This window comes from Plasmodium yoelii (genome assembly GCF_900002385.2).
Source record: "Plasmodium yoelii strain 17X genome assembly, chromosome: 10".
NCBI classification, from domain to species: domain Eukaryota; phylum Apicomplexa; class Aconoidasida; order Haemosporida; family Plasmodiidae; genus Plasmodium; species Plasmodium yoelii.
The window spans coordinates 625,173-642,553 of NC_036182.2; the positions used below are offsets into that span (position 1 = coordinate 625,173).

General features: G+C 20.9%; 3 protein-coding genes across 3 annotated transcripts; 2 read left to right on the top strand and 1 right to left on the bottom strand.

Moving 5' to 3' along the window:
* Positions 1–892: 892 nt before the first annotated feature.
* Positions 893–6,670, top strand: PY17X_1012700 (conserved Plasmodium protein, unknown function; the record flags this gene model as incomplete). Its single annotated transcript, XM_022956206.2, has 2 exons — positions 893–6,219; positions 6,430–6,670. The coding sequence occupies 2 exons, from the start codon at positions 893–895 to the stop codon at positions 6,668–6,670; spliced, it is 5,568 nt and encodes a 1,855-aa protein (XP_022813281.2).
* Positions 6,671–6,757: 87 nt separating this feature from the next.
* PY17X_1012800 (signal peptidase complex subunit SPC1, putative) lies at positions 6,758–7,378 on the bottom strand (the record flags this gene model as incomplete). The annotated part of the gene is made up of 3 exons (XM_022956207.1): positions 6,758–6,841; positions 6,968–7,114; positions 7,310–7,378. The coding sequence occupies 3 exons, from the start codon at positions 7,376–7,378 to the stop codon at positions 6,758–6,760; spliced, it is 300 nt and encodes a 99-aa protein (XP_022813282.1).
* Positions 7,379–10,834: 3,456 nt separating this feature from the next.
* PY17X_1012900 (DNA topoisomerase 2, putative) lies at positions 10,835–15,703 on the top strand (the record flags this gene model as incomplete). Its single annotated transcript, XM_022956208.1, has 4 exons — positions 10,835–15,026; positions 15,232–15,350; positions 15,490–15,558; positions 15,665–15,703. The coding sequence occupies 4 exons, from the start codon at positions 10,835–10,837 to the stop codon at positions 15,701–15,703; spliced, it is 4,419 nt and encodes a 1,472-aa protein (XP_022813283.1).
* Positions 15,704–17,381: the final 1,678 nt, after the last annotated feature.

Below are 17,381 nucleotides of genomic sequence, written 5' to 3' on the forward strand. Positions count from 1 at the left end.
TATATTATATATAGGCATGCAATATGGTCTAATTTTATTAAATATACATAAAATTTAAGACTTGATTTTTTTGCTTTTTTTTGGATAATATATTTCAATATTTTATTTATTAATATTAGAATATAAACCATAATTGAAGCTACTATTTTTTTTTCACATTGAGATAAATATTTTTACAAATTTCAAATTATTTTCCTCATCGCGTATTTATTTCTACAAGTATATATATATGCATGGTATTTAAAAAAAAAAAAAAAAAAAGGGGAGGAAAAGCATTTGCATAACAAAATTTTGTAATAATAATTATGTTTATTATTGTTATATTATTTTCCTTTTTTTATAATAAAATAATTGATTTTTTTTCTTTAAATTTCTATAATCCGTGGAAAATACATCATGGTGAAATTATTTATATAATGTATTGTATAAAAATAATAAGCTGGTAAATGAAGAAAAAATGTTAATTCCCAGAACAAGAATAATACAATTTTAAAATATAAAATAAATCATAAATAATAAAAAATTAAGAAATATACCATAAGTATAATATTATCACGAATATTTATTTAGCTAATACTACAGAATGGATATTCTACTTTATTCCATTTTATTTGATTTGATTTGATCTCATTTAATTTGATTTTATTTATGAAATTGGGTCATTTCCTAAGACAAATATGATGACATATAACTAGCTTTATGCAAACAATGTTTATAAATATAAAAATTTTATAGTCCCAAATCTATTATATACAATGTAAGAAAGCTCACACACAAATGTATCAAATTACATTCTTTATATGGCCGTAGATAGAAGGGTTTCTCAAGCATGTTATTGTTTTATTTCATTTTTTAGTGCATACATATGAATAGTGATTTTTATAAAAATTAAATGGAATTTTATTTATTAATTTTAACCATTTTATTGATTTTATTTCAAAAAATTAATTGCAATTTTTCTAATCATAAAAAAGAGAATAGTACTATACTTTTTCGAGCGCAAAAAGGAAAGACTAAATATATTAAGACCAATTATTGTTCTTCAAAATGGAGAAAAATATATTTGACAAACAATGTAGAGCACGCGGTTAAGAAATGGAAGCAATTTAAAAAAATAAACCAATTTAAAAAAATAAACCAATTTAAAAAAATAAACCAATTTAAAAGCAATTATTTCTCTTGCTCATTTGAAAAAAGAACAATCACATGTAAAAGTGTAATCCCTTTTTTTATTACTAATGATATATTTTTAAAAAAAAAAAGGTGTGTATACACTTTAGGAAAAGCCCATTCTTTTAATTATTATGCAAATTGTCTTCATAAAAAAAATAAATATAAATGGAACATATATAACAATCATATATTTAATTTATTTAATTTATTTAATAAAATAAGTGTTATCGCAAGGAAAAAACAAAAATGGTGTGTATTAAAATATTCCTATGATAATATTTCGTCAAATGCCAATGAGAAAGGAAATGAACAAAATATTTCGGAAACAACAATTTGTAATAGTAATATTAAATATGTACTAACTAATATTTTAAAAAATAATTTCATATATAATTATCCTAAAAAGGATGAATTAAACAAATTGGTAACAAACATAACTTGTTTATTTTATAAATTAAATAAATATAATTATGAAAACAAAAATAATGTGACATTAAATATATGGGGTAAACCTATAAACATTATTTCTATTAAAGCATGTATAGACAATATACTAAATTGTTTATCTAATAATAAATATAATAAAGAGGATTTTTTAAATAATAATATATTTTTTAAATATGAAAATGAAATTGAAAAAAAATTATTTTTTCATCTTCAATATTTTTATTCAGTTTATATAAAACATATATATCAAAAAGAAAAATTATTTAACGAATTAAACAAAAATAATCGAGAAATAAATAATCATATAAATAATGTGTTTGTATATTTATATGATAAAGATGATACTAATGTAGAAGAATTTTATGAATATTTGAAAAATATATATGGAGAAGACATAGTTAGTTTTTTTAATTATAAACGGTATATACACAATGATAATAAATTTTCCATTATTTTATTGTCATATAATGAATTTTTAAAATTATGTTTTTTAATCAGCCAAAATAAAATAATTCCTTATAATAATTTGGATTGTTACTTAAAAAATGATGAAATTTATTCATCACAAAAAAATATAAATAGTAGTAATGTAATAAAAAACAACAATCATTGTGATCAAAATTTTGTAAATTTACGACATTTATTTTCAAGTCTTATTGGAATAAGGTTGAACGAGCTAAATGAAATATGCGAACAGAATGGACATAAAAGGGGATATTATAAATGTAAATTTTTTTTTGATAATTTTAGCTTGAAATATAATTATGAAAATAATGTGATGGAAAAAAATATATATGAAAATATTTTTTCATTACTAAACTTGAATGAAAAACAAAATAAAATAAGCTTTAATTTTTTATGCAATGACTATTTTAATTTGAAATTATTCCAATTTTGGATAGCAAATGTGCATAATAACTGTATGGTAATAAATTTTTCTAAAAAAAAAAATACATTTTTATTACACAAAAAATACATTTTAAAACTTGGCAACAAAAATTTTGAAGATGAGCACATTCCGAACACCCTAAAACATACCCATGACACAAGCTATGGCACAAATTTTGACACAAATTTTGAATCGCTTATTTTAAGTTATATAAAAAATCGAAAGAAAAACAATGTTGTGGAAAAAGATGCAGAAAACAACCTGTCTATATTTAATAATTACAGAAAAAAAATAATAATAAAATATTTGAAAGAACATAATTTATATAATTTGAACAAATTAAAAAAAAAAAGTAGCGATATAAAAAGAAATATAAATATAGCCAAAAAATTTGTTAAGCAAAAAAAAAGAAAAGCGGGGCACACATACAGTTTTAATATTTCGGATTATTTAGACTTTATTATTAACAATAAAAAAAAAGGATCTATATTTTTGAAAAAAAACATTATTAATCCATTATATATTGAAAAAAAAGAAAATCTTCAATCAAATGACAAGGTAAAAATATTGTCCAAAAATATTAACATCGTTCAGAACAACTTGGAAATATCAGAAAAATCAAAACTTTCCAATAATAAAAATAAAAATTATTATATAAATAAACAATTTTATTATCTATACAATCCTCATACTGTTAAACAAAATCTACACACTATAATTGAAAATAAAAATAAAAATAAAAAAAATAATAATTGTAAAAGAAGCTACTTAAATATTCAATATGACCAATGTGGCGAGGATAAACACCTTTGGACGCAAACTAGTACATCCATTTTGTCCACAAACTTTAAAGATAACATAGAAAAGGATAACATAGAAAGGGATAACATAGAAAGGGATAACAATAGTAGTGATAGTGATAGTAATAGTGATAGTAGTAGTGATGGAAACAGAATAAACAAGGTAGTAGAAATATATCCTTGTATATATTACATTTTTAATAAGGTTGAATTTTGGTCATTTTCCAAAAAATTATATACTATTTTCAAATTAATTAATAAAGAAATGTGTAAAAAATTAAAAGACAAATTAAAAAAATATAACCAAACAATAATAGACACAAAAAACGAAAACGGCTTGATGTTTATAAAATATTTATATAAAGGTATTTTTCTAATAAATACCCATTTAAATGATATAGAAAAAAATCTTCTCACAGAATTAATAAAAAATAATATTGTTAAAATTATTTTATCTTGTATAGATATTTCATCATATAATATATCGGTAAATAGCATATTTGTAGAAGATTTTCAAATATATAATAAAAATAAATTAAATCAATACAATCTTTTAATTAACAAAATAAATCAATTACATGAGGAAATTTTTATGTTATCTCCAAATTGTGAAAAAAAAAAAAAAAAAAAAAGTATTATTGAAAGTCAGAATGATGTAGATAATAATTATACGATTATATCTGATGATATGTATAGATTACATTTTATAAAATATTTTATGTTTTTAAATTTTAGAAAAATATTTCCTAAATATACATTATCAAATAATGATTTACAAAATTTTTCTAAAAATTCAACAAACTATTTTTTAATCCCTAAAAGATATGAAGATATACCTATCATTTTAAATATAAATAATAATAGCTATTTAAATCTATCAAATTTTAATAAGGTTATAATTAATGATTTTTATTTTAATTTATATTTTGATAATATATGTAAGGGTATATCTATAAAATTTAAAAAAATTAAGGACATAATAAAGACCAAAATTCTTGAAACATCTATAGATAATATAAATAGACTAGAAAAATATGATATATTAATTTCAAATGGAAAAAAAAACAAAAAAATTTTCAATTCTTTTGATAATAAAATTGTTGAAGAAACACATCCTCAATATTATTACACTATTTTTCACAACTTAATAAAAAATTCGTATAATATCCACAAAATGTACAAACATAAAAAATTGAATGAGACAATATTAATAAATAGTTATATGGATATTTATAATAATGTGTCATATAATTTAAATTATTTTGATGTTTTATATTTATTTTTTATGAAAAAAGAACGCCTTGATTTAATTTCTGATTTTGTTAAAAATTGCTTTTTTAACTTTTATTTAATTCAAAGAGAAAAGTATGAAAAAAAATATATAAAATATGATAAAGATACCAAATTAAATATATATAGCACATATCTTGAAAAAATAAATAAATATTTTGACAGTGACTATCTTACTATGTATTATAACATGTACCTTAATTATAGAAAATTAAAAAAAAAAAATAGACAAAAATTAAAAAAATTATACAAAGAAAAATACAAGTACCTAGAAAAGCAAATAAATAATATGAAAAAAAAAAATTTTAAAAACAAAATATTTATAACGATTAACAATGAAAGGTGCATAGTAGTAGATTGTTATGATCTCGTCAAAAAAAAAGAAAATAACTCCATAATCGATAATAATTACAATATTGATAGTATTGAGAATAGTTACAATGTTGAAGATAACAGTTCTTTATTTCATGATAAACATACCTTTATCTGTTTTAATGATAAAAGCCAACTTATAGTTTGCAATGCTTCATTTTTTAACTACGCCATATATGACAAAAAGAAATATAATAATATAAAAAGCATGTCCAAAGATATTAATTACTATAACTATTTATTCGAAAAAAGAAAAATAGAAACATATGAAATATTTATGAAAGAAAATATATTCAAATTTAGTATGCCCAAAATAAAGACAAAGACTCAACTCAAGAAATGTTTAAAGATAAGACAGAAAAAAAAAATAATAAATCATGTCAAAATTAACAGAATATATATATATAATAAACAAAAAAATGAAAATAATAAAATAAATGATATACAAAAAAAAAAAAAAAAAAAAAAAAAAAAACTTATATCATCTATCAATATTGATAATCTATTTCTTAATTCTTATGATGAACAACTTTATCAAATAAAAAATAATTTACTTTTATATTTTGAGAAAATGAAAAAAATCAAGCTTAAATTATATATGCAATATTTTCATAGAAAAAAAAATATTATAGAAAAACAAAAAGAAGAAAAAAATGTCCAACTAAATGATGAAGTAACATCCCCAATACAACACTCTACTATTAATGAAAATAATTTCCTTTATGATAATATAGTTTTAAAAAAAAAAAATATTTCACTATCTAATGTGTGTAAAAAAAAAAAATATATATTGCGAATAAAATTTATGAAAAATTTAAATATTCTTAATAAAAAAAAAAACAGCGGAAATAAAAATGTTTATATGAACGAATTAAACAAATTAAATCGTATTTTAGGAAATACATATAATCATCAAAATTTTATGGACCAATTTTATGATATATTCAATTTTCTTAAAAAATATAATTTAATAAATATATTAAAAAATTATATAAACCCATATTTTAAAAATACCATGTGGTATTATATAATAACCCAGTATATTAATAATGCATATCAATTAAACATAAATCAAATTAATCTAAAACCTGAGTTAATAATTATAATTTTTTATATTTGTTTTTCTAAAAAAGAACCTGATTATTTGGATAATTATTTGACTTCACTTGAAATTAAAGATCAATTTTTAAAACAGATTGTCTCAGACATTTATATATATAAAGAACTTTTAACAATATTTCAATCAAGGTTAAAATAAAAAAACAATTTCATATAATTATATATTTCCATTTAATTTATAACTACATATATATATGTTTATAAAAATAAGACTGCACATTATTTGATCTACTATACCTCATTGTCATGTTTAGATATATGAATAAATTTTATTTATTTATTTGTTTATATTTTTAGTAATTACATATATATGTATTTTTTTTTTTTTTTTTTTTATAGATACAATATAAGGATCGATATTCAATTTAACTTATATAATATTAATGATATTTATGATGGGCTAATTAAATTGAAGAACAATAAATATGATGAAATTAGTAAAAATATGGAAGACAATTTAAATGAACTTAATTTAATATTATATAATATTTTGTCTACTAATTTTAATAAAAGAATAAATAATATTATTTTAGATTTTATTAATGAGTTTCAAAAATATAAAAAATATAAATATATATAATTATAAATTATCAACATAATCTATAATTTTTCAAAAAAAAAAAAAAAAAAATTTATATGATAATTACACATTTCTATGTGGCATGAATTATTTCTTTTTATTTTTTGTCATTGATGATTCTTCCCATCTAATTGGATGTCTGTTGTATATTGGCCATGTCGGAATTATCAGCTAAAAAAGGGGAAAAAATTGGAAAAAAAAAGGGGGAAAATATTTTAGAGTGTAAAATACGTAGAAAATAGTCGCATTATAGCGTACAAATAATATAACTTTTGTAACGATTTTGCCAATTATTACTATGATTGATAAGGCTGTTCCGGCCAAAATAATGTAGGTACTTAAAGCTAGATCTTGTTTATGATATCCTATAACTATTGAAACGATTGTAGAAATTGTAAATATTATATTTTTAATTAAGAATGCTAGCTTTTGACCATGGAAATCCTGCAAATATATACCCAAAGAAATATGACACATATTTAATTTAAATTTCTTTTTCTTTTTCTTTTTTTTTGTTTTTTTAATATATTATTGTTTTTAACTTATTTTGAATTTGCAATCGCATATCTGTTTTTAAGCTTCATTTTTTTTTTTTTTTTATCCATAAATTTTGTAAACATTTTTAATTTTATATCTTACCATTTGATTTCTTGCTAGACACACGCAAGTATTTATAATCATATTTATGATACATGAAAAAAATCCCATTGTATATATATATATAAATAATAATATTTCTAAAAAAAGAGAAATAACACAATAGCTCTTATTTTTTGTATCGATATTTTATTTCCTAACAATTTCAAGCATATACAAAAGTATCAAAATATATATGCTTTTCTTTAAAAATGTTAACAAAACTGTTCACAATAGTTACTGATTATGCTATGTAGTATAATAACATTTTAGTAATTTAATAATGTATATATATATGTATGTATATATATACTATATTATTAATAGCTGAACATTAACAGAGCTCGTAAATGGCTTATAAGATTTTTTTCTTAAATTTTCATATTACTCCTCTTTTATGGTATACTTTAAAATAATAAATTTTTATACCTTTTTTATGCCCTTTTGTACAATTTTAAATATTTTAGGAAAAACAAAAAATAAGTAATGCAAAACAAAACGACCACAATTAATGCTTACTACATCCAAGAAAATAAAATTTCCATTATTTCTAAATATGGAAAATTCAAAGGGTTTATAAATTTTTTTTTTTTTTTTTTTTTTTTTTTATTACTTATTCCATCGTCATATTATATAGAATAAGCCAAAACCCTTCGTAATATGAAATAACATATTTTCCTGTATCCACAAGCATATATTTTTAATGGCACTTTATGGGGCAAAACACACACAGTATGTATGTATGTATGTATATATATATATATATATGTGGCCCCTAAATAGAAGTTAGCATTTTATAAAACGCATAATTTAAAAATAGCCGTTTTTAATATATTTGTTTGTTTAAAGGAGTTCATATAGTACTTATAAAAAGTACAATGACAAATATTTTAGAGCATTCAAATAAGCATATAATAATTTTTTTCACCATTTTTATAATACATAGTCGTTTATTTGCTTATTTGGTTGTTTTACCTTTTTATTAATTTTGATATATCTTTAAACCACCTAAGCATTCTCTATATTATATGATATAACTTCGATAGTATAAAGATTTGTCTTTATATTCATATTTTTTTTCTTACATATATAAGATATATTTTTTAATAAATAATTAAATTGATAGTATAGAAGAATATTATGATTATTTTATGATATATATAAGAAAAGACCAAATGTGAAATAATAGAAATTATTTATTTAAATTTCTTAAAAAATTGAAACATAATTTATAGACCAATTTTATGATATTATTAAAATAAAACAGATAGAGAATGAAATATTTATAATAATTTAACACACTTTCTAATTGTTAACAAGTTAAAAATTATTTATTTAAACAAAGAATTATATTAAATTATTATTTTATCGTATTACCATCTTATAATTAAAAACTTTAGTAATATAAATTAACAGCGTAAAAAAAATACGGATATTCATATACTGAAAATAATTTTCCATTTATATGTGTATCTCTATAATAATAACGAAAATCAGAAAAAAAAAAAAAAAAAGTAGACAAATAATTAATTTAACACATTAACATATAATAATAAAAATTTGTCTTTATATTTTTTTTAACTAACACTTTATTGCAATTATGCCCATTTTTTACGTTTAAAAAAAAACATATATAATTAAAATAAAAAAGGATATTTTATTTCATATGTTTATTTTCGAAGTATTTTTAATATGAAAGCCCATCATAAAATAATATAATGTCTCTAGAAATCATCAAATAAAAAAATTTTATGCCATCTTTTTACAATTTAAGCATATAAAATTCTTATTTAATATTTATGATTTTTTATATAAATTTATAATACTTATTTTATTTGATGTTTTTTTCGATTCTCTTTTTTTTCGAAAGTTTTTATTTTTTTCTCTTTCATTTTTTCTCGTTTTCATTCTATATCATCTGCTATTACTTTCTATTTTGACCAAACATTTATAGCATTATTTTTTAAAAATATATTTCTTCATTTTTTCATTTTTTCATTTTTTCATTTCTCCATGAATTTATTTATTTTTATTATTCATAAAATGAATGAGTTATTTTTTTAAGTTTCTTTATTTGCGCATTATAATATAAAGTACGTATTTTTTTTTTTCAAATATATCATAAAAAAATATTTTTTTATATGCGCAATATAGCAATACTTTAAATTTTATAATTGCGCCTTTAAAATTACTGCTATCGTATTTTATTATATACATATTTTTTATCGTTTTTTTTATTTATTATTAATAGTATTTTATAGTAATTATATATATATATTAAAGAAAAATAATTCATAATAATTTATTTTTCTTTACCTTACAATTTGTATTTTACACATTTTATTGTTTTTTATAAATATGCACAAAGCAGAATATATAAAATCCTTATATTAAATCGAAACTATATATGTATAATACTCAGTATGTATTCGTTGTATATGCACATATAATAATATGAATGTGTATCTTTAAAAGATTCATATATAAGGTTGATTTTTATTATATATACATACATATATATATGATAATACTTTGATATTTTATTTATAAGAAAAATGAAACAAAGCAGACTTCCATTTATTATAGAGCAATTTTGTGTATTTTATATTATTTTATATTATTTTATACCGTAGTAATTTATGTTATATTATTACATGTATATGTATGTCACTCACATTGTTTAGTAATGTAATAAATTGTTTGGCTTCATTTTCAAATATAAAAATTACCATCACATTTTACTCACTCACTTATTGTATGCACACCTTTTTATAAAATATACTACCTTAATTGCTCATTATATATACATATATATATGTACAAATTTTCCCTTTTACAATATGAATATATAATTACCTCTCCTAATGTCTACATTTATAATATATGTATATATATATTTATTTTTTGTAATATTGACACTTTTAATAAAACAAAAAGACAATCGAATATCGTTTGACTTGTTCATATGAATTTTTTTAGTCAAATAATTATCGGCTGCTCTATGCCTCACAAAAAGTACACACACCACATGCACACACCACATACACACATCACATACACACCCATTTCTGCATTTCGAGTTTATTCATTTCGAGTTTATTCATTTCCATTTTATTCAACCCCTTTTAATATAACGCTTTAAAACGTTTTAAAATTTGCATGACTATACTTGTGCCACCCATTACTATGTAAATTCAAAAATATAGTAATCTTTTAATAATTTATTTTAATTATATGGCTCATTAAAATTTAATACCTTTTTTGTGAGGACTTTATAATTTTCATATATAAATTGTTTTTTTAGATGGCTCGTTATATAATATACATAAGCATATTACATTATTTTGATACATAATAAATATATATAATCTTTAAAAAAATAATTTTAAGAAATTTAAAAATGCATATAAGTGTTGTTATATAATCGAAGGTGCTTTATTTTTGATGATTTCGTATCCTCAAAGAAATATAGTTTGAACACCTATCATTTAATTTAACGATTTTTTTTTTTTTTTTATCCTTTAAATAATGTCGAAAAATAAAACAATTGAAGAGCGGTATCAGAAAAAGTCTCAAATTGAGCACATATTGTTGAGGCCTGATACTTATATTGGTAGTGTTGAAATGCATACTCAATTATTATGGATATGGAATAAAGAAAAAAGTCGAATGGTTCAAAAAAATATAACTTATGTTCCAGGGTTATATAAAATATTTGATGAAATTATTGTTAATGCTGCTGATGTAAAAGCAAGAGAAAAAGAAAAAAGTGAAAATCCTATGACTTGTATAAAAATAGAAATAAATAGAGAACAAAAAAAAATAAGTGTATATAATGATGGAGAAGGTATACCAGTAGATATACATAAAGAAATGAATATATATGTACCACATATGATATTTGGTGAATTATTAACATCCGATAATTATGATGATGCTGAAGATAGAATAACAGGAGGTCGAAACGGTTTTGGAGCTAAATTAACAAATATTTTTAGTAAAGAATTTACTGTTCAATGTGGAGATAGTTCAAGAAAAAAAGAATTTAAAATGACATGGTTTCAAAATATGTCAAAATTTTCTGATCCACATATAAAAAATTATAATGGAAAAGATTATGTAAAAGTAACATTTAAACCTGATTTAGATAAATTTGGTATGTCTGAACTTGATGATGATATAGAATGCTTATTACATAAAAGAGTATATGATTTGGCAGGCACATGTAATGTTCGTGTATATTTAAATGGCACAAGATTACCTGTTAAAGATTTTAAAAGTTATGTAGATTTATATTTAAGAGATAATAATACTCCTAATACAAATCCTAGTGTTTCTAAAAATGCATTAAATGGTAACACAGATGCAAGTGTTAATAAAACTATTGATAATTTAGATGTTAGTATTTCACATGAAAATGGAGGAGGTGCAGGTGATATTACTCCAACTAAAACAACTGAAGAAAATGGAAATTCTAATTTTAACAATAATAAATATGAAGAAGAAATAGTAAAAATTCATGAAAAACAACATAGATGGGAAATAGTTATTTCAAAAACAGATGGATCACAATTTCAACAAGTTTCTTTTGTTAATAGTATTTGTACTACTAAAGGTGGTACACATGTAAGTTATATTGTTGATCAATTATTAAATTCTCTTAGCAAAAAAGCTAATGCAAAAAATAAAGGAGGTATGGAAATAAAAGCTGGTCATATAAGGAATCATTTATGGGTTTTTGTTAACTGCCTAATAGTTAATCCAACATTTGATTCACAAACTAAAGAAACCCTAACTACTAAACAAGCCAAATTTGGAAGTAAATGTACCTTAACAGATAAAACAATAAATAATGTTTTAAAAAGCTCTATACTTAGTAATATATTATTATGGGCACAAGCCAAAGCTCAAGTTGAACTTCGAAAAAAAATGAAAGCAGGTTCTTCAAAAGCAAGAGAAAGAATTATTGGAATACCAAAATTAGAAGATGCTAATGATGCAGGAAGTAAATATAGTCAAGAATGTACATTAATTTTAACGGAAGGAGATAGTGCTAAAACATCTTGTTTAGCTGGATTATCAATTGTAGGTAGAGATAGATATGGTGTATTTCCATTAAAGGGTAAACTTCTTAACGTAAGAGATGCATCTTTTAAACAATTAATGGATAATAAAGAAATTCAAAATATATTTAAAATTATGGGATTAGATATTACTGATAAAAATAAACAAGATATTAAAGGGCTTAGATATGGTTCTTTAATGATTATGACAGATCAAGATTATGATGGATCTCATATCAAGGGATTATTAATTAATATGATTCATAAATTTTGGCCTAGTCTTTTAAAACATAAAGGGTTTCTTTGTGAATTTGTTACTCCTATAGTTAAGGTTCAAAAAGGGAATCAAGAGTTATCTTTTTTTACTATCGCTGAATATGAACAATGGAAAGAAAATACTAATTTAGTAGGATGGAAAATAAAATACTACAAAGGGTTGGGTACTTCAACTGATAAAGAATTTAAACAATATTTTTCTGACATTCAAAGTCATAAAATTTTTTTTTTATGGACAGGAGATAGAGATGGTGATTCAATAGATATGGCTTTTAGTAAAAAAAGAATTGAAGATCGAAAATTATGGCTACAAAATTTTATACTTGGTTCATATGTTGATCATAAAGAAAAGGATTTATCATATTATGATTTTGTAAATAAAGAATTAATTTATTATTCTAGATATGACACAGAAAGAAGTATACCGAATATTATGGATGGATGGAAACCCGGACAAAGAAAAGTTTTATATGGTTGTTTTAAAAGAAATTTAAAAAATGAATGTAAGGTTGCTCAACTTGTTGGTTATATTGCAGAACATAGTGCATATCATCATGGAGAATCATCATTACAACAAACTATTATAAATATGGCTCAAACATTTGTTGGTTCAAATAACATAAATTTTTTAGAACCATGTGGACAATTTGGTAGTAGAAAAGAAGGTGGTAAAGATGCATCTGCAGCTAGGTATATATTTACAAAACTTGCATCATCCACTAGAAGTATATTTAATGAATATGATGATCCGATTTTAAAATATTTAAATGAAGAAGGACAAAAAATCGAACCACAATATTATATACCAGTTATTCCAACGATTCTAGTAAATGGATGTGAAGGAATAGGAACTGGATATTCATCATTTATTCCAAATTATAATTATAAAGATATAATTAATAATATTAAAAAATATATAGATAAAGAACCATTAGTACCTATGGTACCATGGTATAAAGATTTTAAAGGAAGAATTGAACCAAATGGTAAATCAGGATATGAAACAATAGGTATTATTAACAAAATAGATGATGAAACATTAGAAATTACAGAATTACCAATAAAAAGATGGACACAAGATTATAAAGAATTCTTAGAAGAATTATTAACAGATGAAAAAAATCAATTAATCATAGATTACATAGATAATAGTTCACATGAAGATGTTTGTTTTACTATTAAAATGGATCCAATAAAATTAAAAAGAGCAGAAGAAGAAGGATTAGAAAAAGTTTTTAAATTAAAAAGCACTTTAACAACTACAAATATGACATTGTTTGATCCCAAATTAAAATTACAAAGATATGCATCTGAATTAGATATTTTAAAAGATTTTTGTTTTCATAGATTAAATGCATATACTGATAGAAAAAATTATTTAATAAGCAAATTGGAAAAAGAAAAAAGAATTATTTCAAATAAAACCAAATTTATATTAGCTATAATTAATGGAGAATTAGTTGTTAATAAAAAAAAAAAAAAAATACTTGTTGAAGAATTATATAGAAAAGGATATGATCCATATAAAGATATTCATAAACTTAAAAAAGAAGAAATTTTTGAACAAGAATTATTAGATGCAGCTGAAAATCCTGAAGATAATGAAGAAATAATTGCAGGTGTAACTGTAAAAGATTATAATTATTTATTAAATATGCCTATTTTTAGTTTAACTCTAGAAAAGGTAGAAGAGTTACTATCACAATTAAAAGAAAAAGAACAAGAACTTGAAATTTTGAAAAGTATTACTGTTGAAACAATGTGGTTAAAAGATATTGAAAAAGTTGAAGAAGCCATAGAATTTCAAAGAAATGTTGAATTAGCTAATAGAGAAGAAAGTAACAAATTTAAAGTTGCAAGGAAAAAAATCGGAGCTGGATTTAAAAAAAAGAAAAAGAAAAAAAAATTAACATCTGATGATGAATCTGAAGGTGATACATCTGATAGTAGTGAATTTATGATTAATTCATTAAATATTAAAAAAAATAGTAAAAAAACACCAAATAAAAAAAATAATAATAGTGTTCGAAAAAAAATTAGAAAAATTGATTCGGGTATTAGTGTTGATGATAATAATACCCAAACTCCTATATTAATTAATTCTAATGAAATAGATGATAGTAATATATCGTATTCAAAAACTGGAGATAATGCATACAATTCTGATGATACACCTTTAATTAATAAAATTATAAATACATCAAATATTCATGATGTTAATACTCCAATAGCTAATCACGGTAGCACTAGTAGTAACCATAATGGAATTGATCAAACACCAGCTCATGGTGGAATTAATTCTATTAATATTAATATATCTCCTAACAGTACAGTGAATATAAATGAGTTTTCAGGCATCAAAAATAAGCTATTAGAGCTTGGTACTTTATATTTAGTTTATGCACATTTATCGCAGTTTTGTAGTGCTACCGTTATGCAAATATTCGACGTGTTATTTATGCATTAATAGAGAGAGAGAGGGAGAGAAAGAGAGAGATAGCTTTTATACATGTGTGCCATACTTCACGTTTGCCACGTTTGCCATATTTCCATTTCACATTTATTTTTTTTGTCTTTTCGCTTTAGAGAAAAAAAAAAAACCTAGATTGACATTAGCCGAAACAATTAAGATGAAAAATATGGAGAAGGGAGATAATGGTGCTAAGGAAACGGCTCGAAGCAGAAACACCCCCAAAAGGAAAAGGGTAACTTTTGAAAAATTGCACTTATTGCACTTATTGGATTTGTTGTATTGGTTGTATTTATTGTACTTATTGTTTTTTTTTTTTTTTTTTTTTTGAGAATATATTAATAATTACAATTTCTTTACCTTTTCAATCACAGAGCACACTATTAGACACCTCGAAATCAAAGGACGATTTCGATTTTGGAGATGATGATTCTAGTAAAAATGTAAGTTTTAAAATTTGTGAAGAATTATTAATAAGTGTGTAATAATGTCGTTCTATTATTTATGCATTATTTTATTATTATATATAATCTTTCTTTATTTTTATAGGATTCGTCAAATGCTAGCGACAGTTCCTATAACATTTAAAAATCGTAAAAACAAATTAACAAACATATAACGAATTAAATTAATGGATAATGAAAGAATGTCTGAATATAAATATTATTTAAAATTCGAAAATGACAATTTTTATATAAAAAACAGTTTTTATTTTTTCTTATATTTCGTTTTTTTTTTTTTTTGTTGATATGTGTGTGTCATGAATCGTTTTTATTATTTATGTTAACATTATGAATTTATTATTTTATTTATCTTTCGTGAATTTTGACCTTTTTTTTTCAGTGTGTTTTAATTATTATCATATAAGTTCGGATTATCGAAAAAATATGCATACTAATATAAACATCAAATAATATGTCATAAAATTATTTCTTTTTATTTTTAAGGGTAACATTATAGAATTATTTTTTTTTATTTATATATTTTTTTATTTATATATTTGTTATGATACAAATATTATATACAGGAAATTTGAAAAATATTCACAAACACGAGTTTTCGATTAATATATAATAAAGAAATAACATTTGTTTTTTATTGAGGTACAGGAAATGTTTCGTATTAAAAATCCAGTATAATATATTTTATCGTTGTGAAGAGACATTTATTTTTTTTTCTCGATTATTGTCTATAATTTGATAAACTATTCAATAATATTGTTGTGATCATATTTTAAAACATTTTATTTTAGTACAATATAAAAAGCAAAAAATATACAATTTTATAGTGTATACATATTTTTAATAGAACAAATAAAATCCACAAACAACTATGACATATAACAACATTGAGCATTGTCTATATATATACATAATAGCAACTAATTTTTTATATAATACAATTTTATGAATAATAAAAATTGTAATTTCAAAATAATATTATTTTTATACTTTATGGTGTTTTCTTAAATATGCACATTTTTGTTGTATATTTTAAACTTGTATTATTTTTTATTTGTATTCTTATACTTATACTTATACTTTATATATTTACACATTTATGCAAAATCAGTTATTTAACTGAAATTTACTATAAAAAGGGTTTTAAAAAATATATTTATTTATATATATATATATATATATATATATTTATTTATTTGTTTATTCCTAAACAAATTAAAGGCCAACTATTTAAAAAATAGTAGTAATAATAAAAGAAAAAGGAGAAATTATTATAAATAATAATTTAAATCTATATTATTATTTTGTGTGCAAAAATTATGTAGTATATTAAACAAACTATTCATTAAAATATTATTAAATTATTTGTTCTCTCAATTTTTCTTCGTGTGTGTTTTTTTTCCATTTTTAATAATATATGGTCATATCGTTTTTTAAAGAATTAATAATATAATGCATTATTGGCAAAATATCGCCTTTACTTATTTATTAATTTATGTGTTACTATTGTGCATACATACAAACATTATACTCTTAATTTATACATAATACTTTTATATATAAATATAAAATTACAAGTTTTACTTTCTTTCCTTCACACATTATATATATATATATATATATATATATATATATATATACATACATACATACATACATAATAATTATTATACTTAAATTTTTTTAAATTTCACAGTAATATAATAAAAATAAAAAATAATAAAGAATGCAAATAAAAATATACAAAAATGTTAATACTTGCAGATATGTGCCCATTTTAGAAAATTATTGTACATAAATAGGGT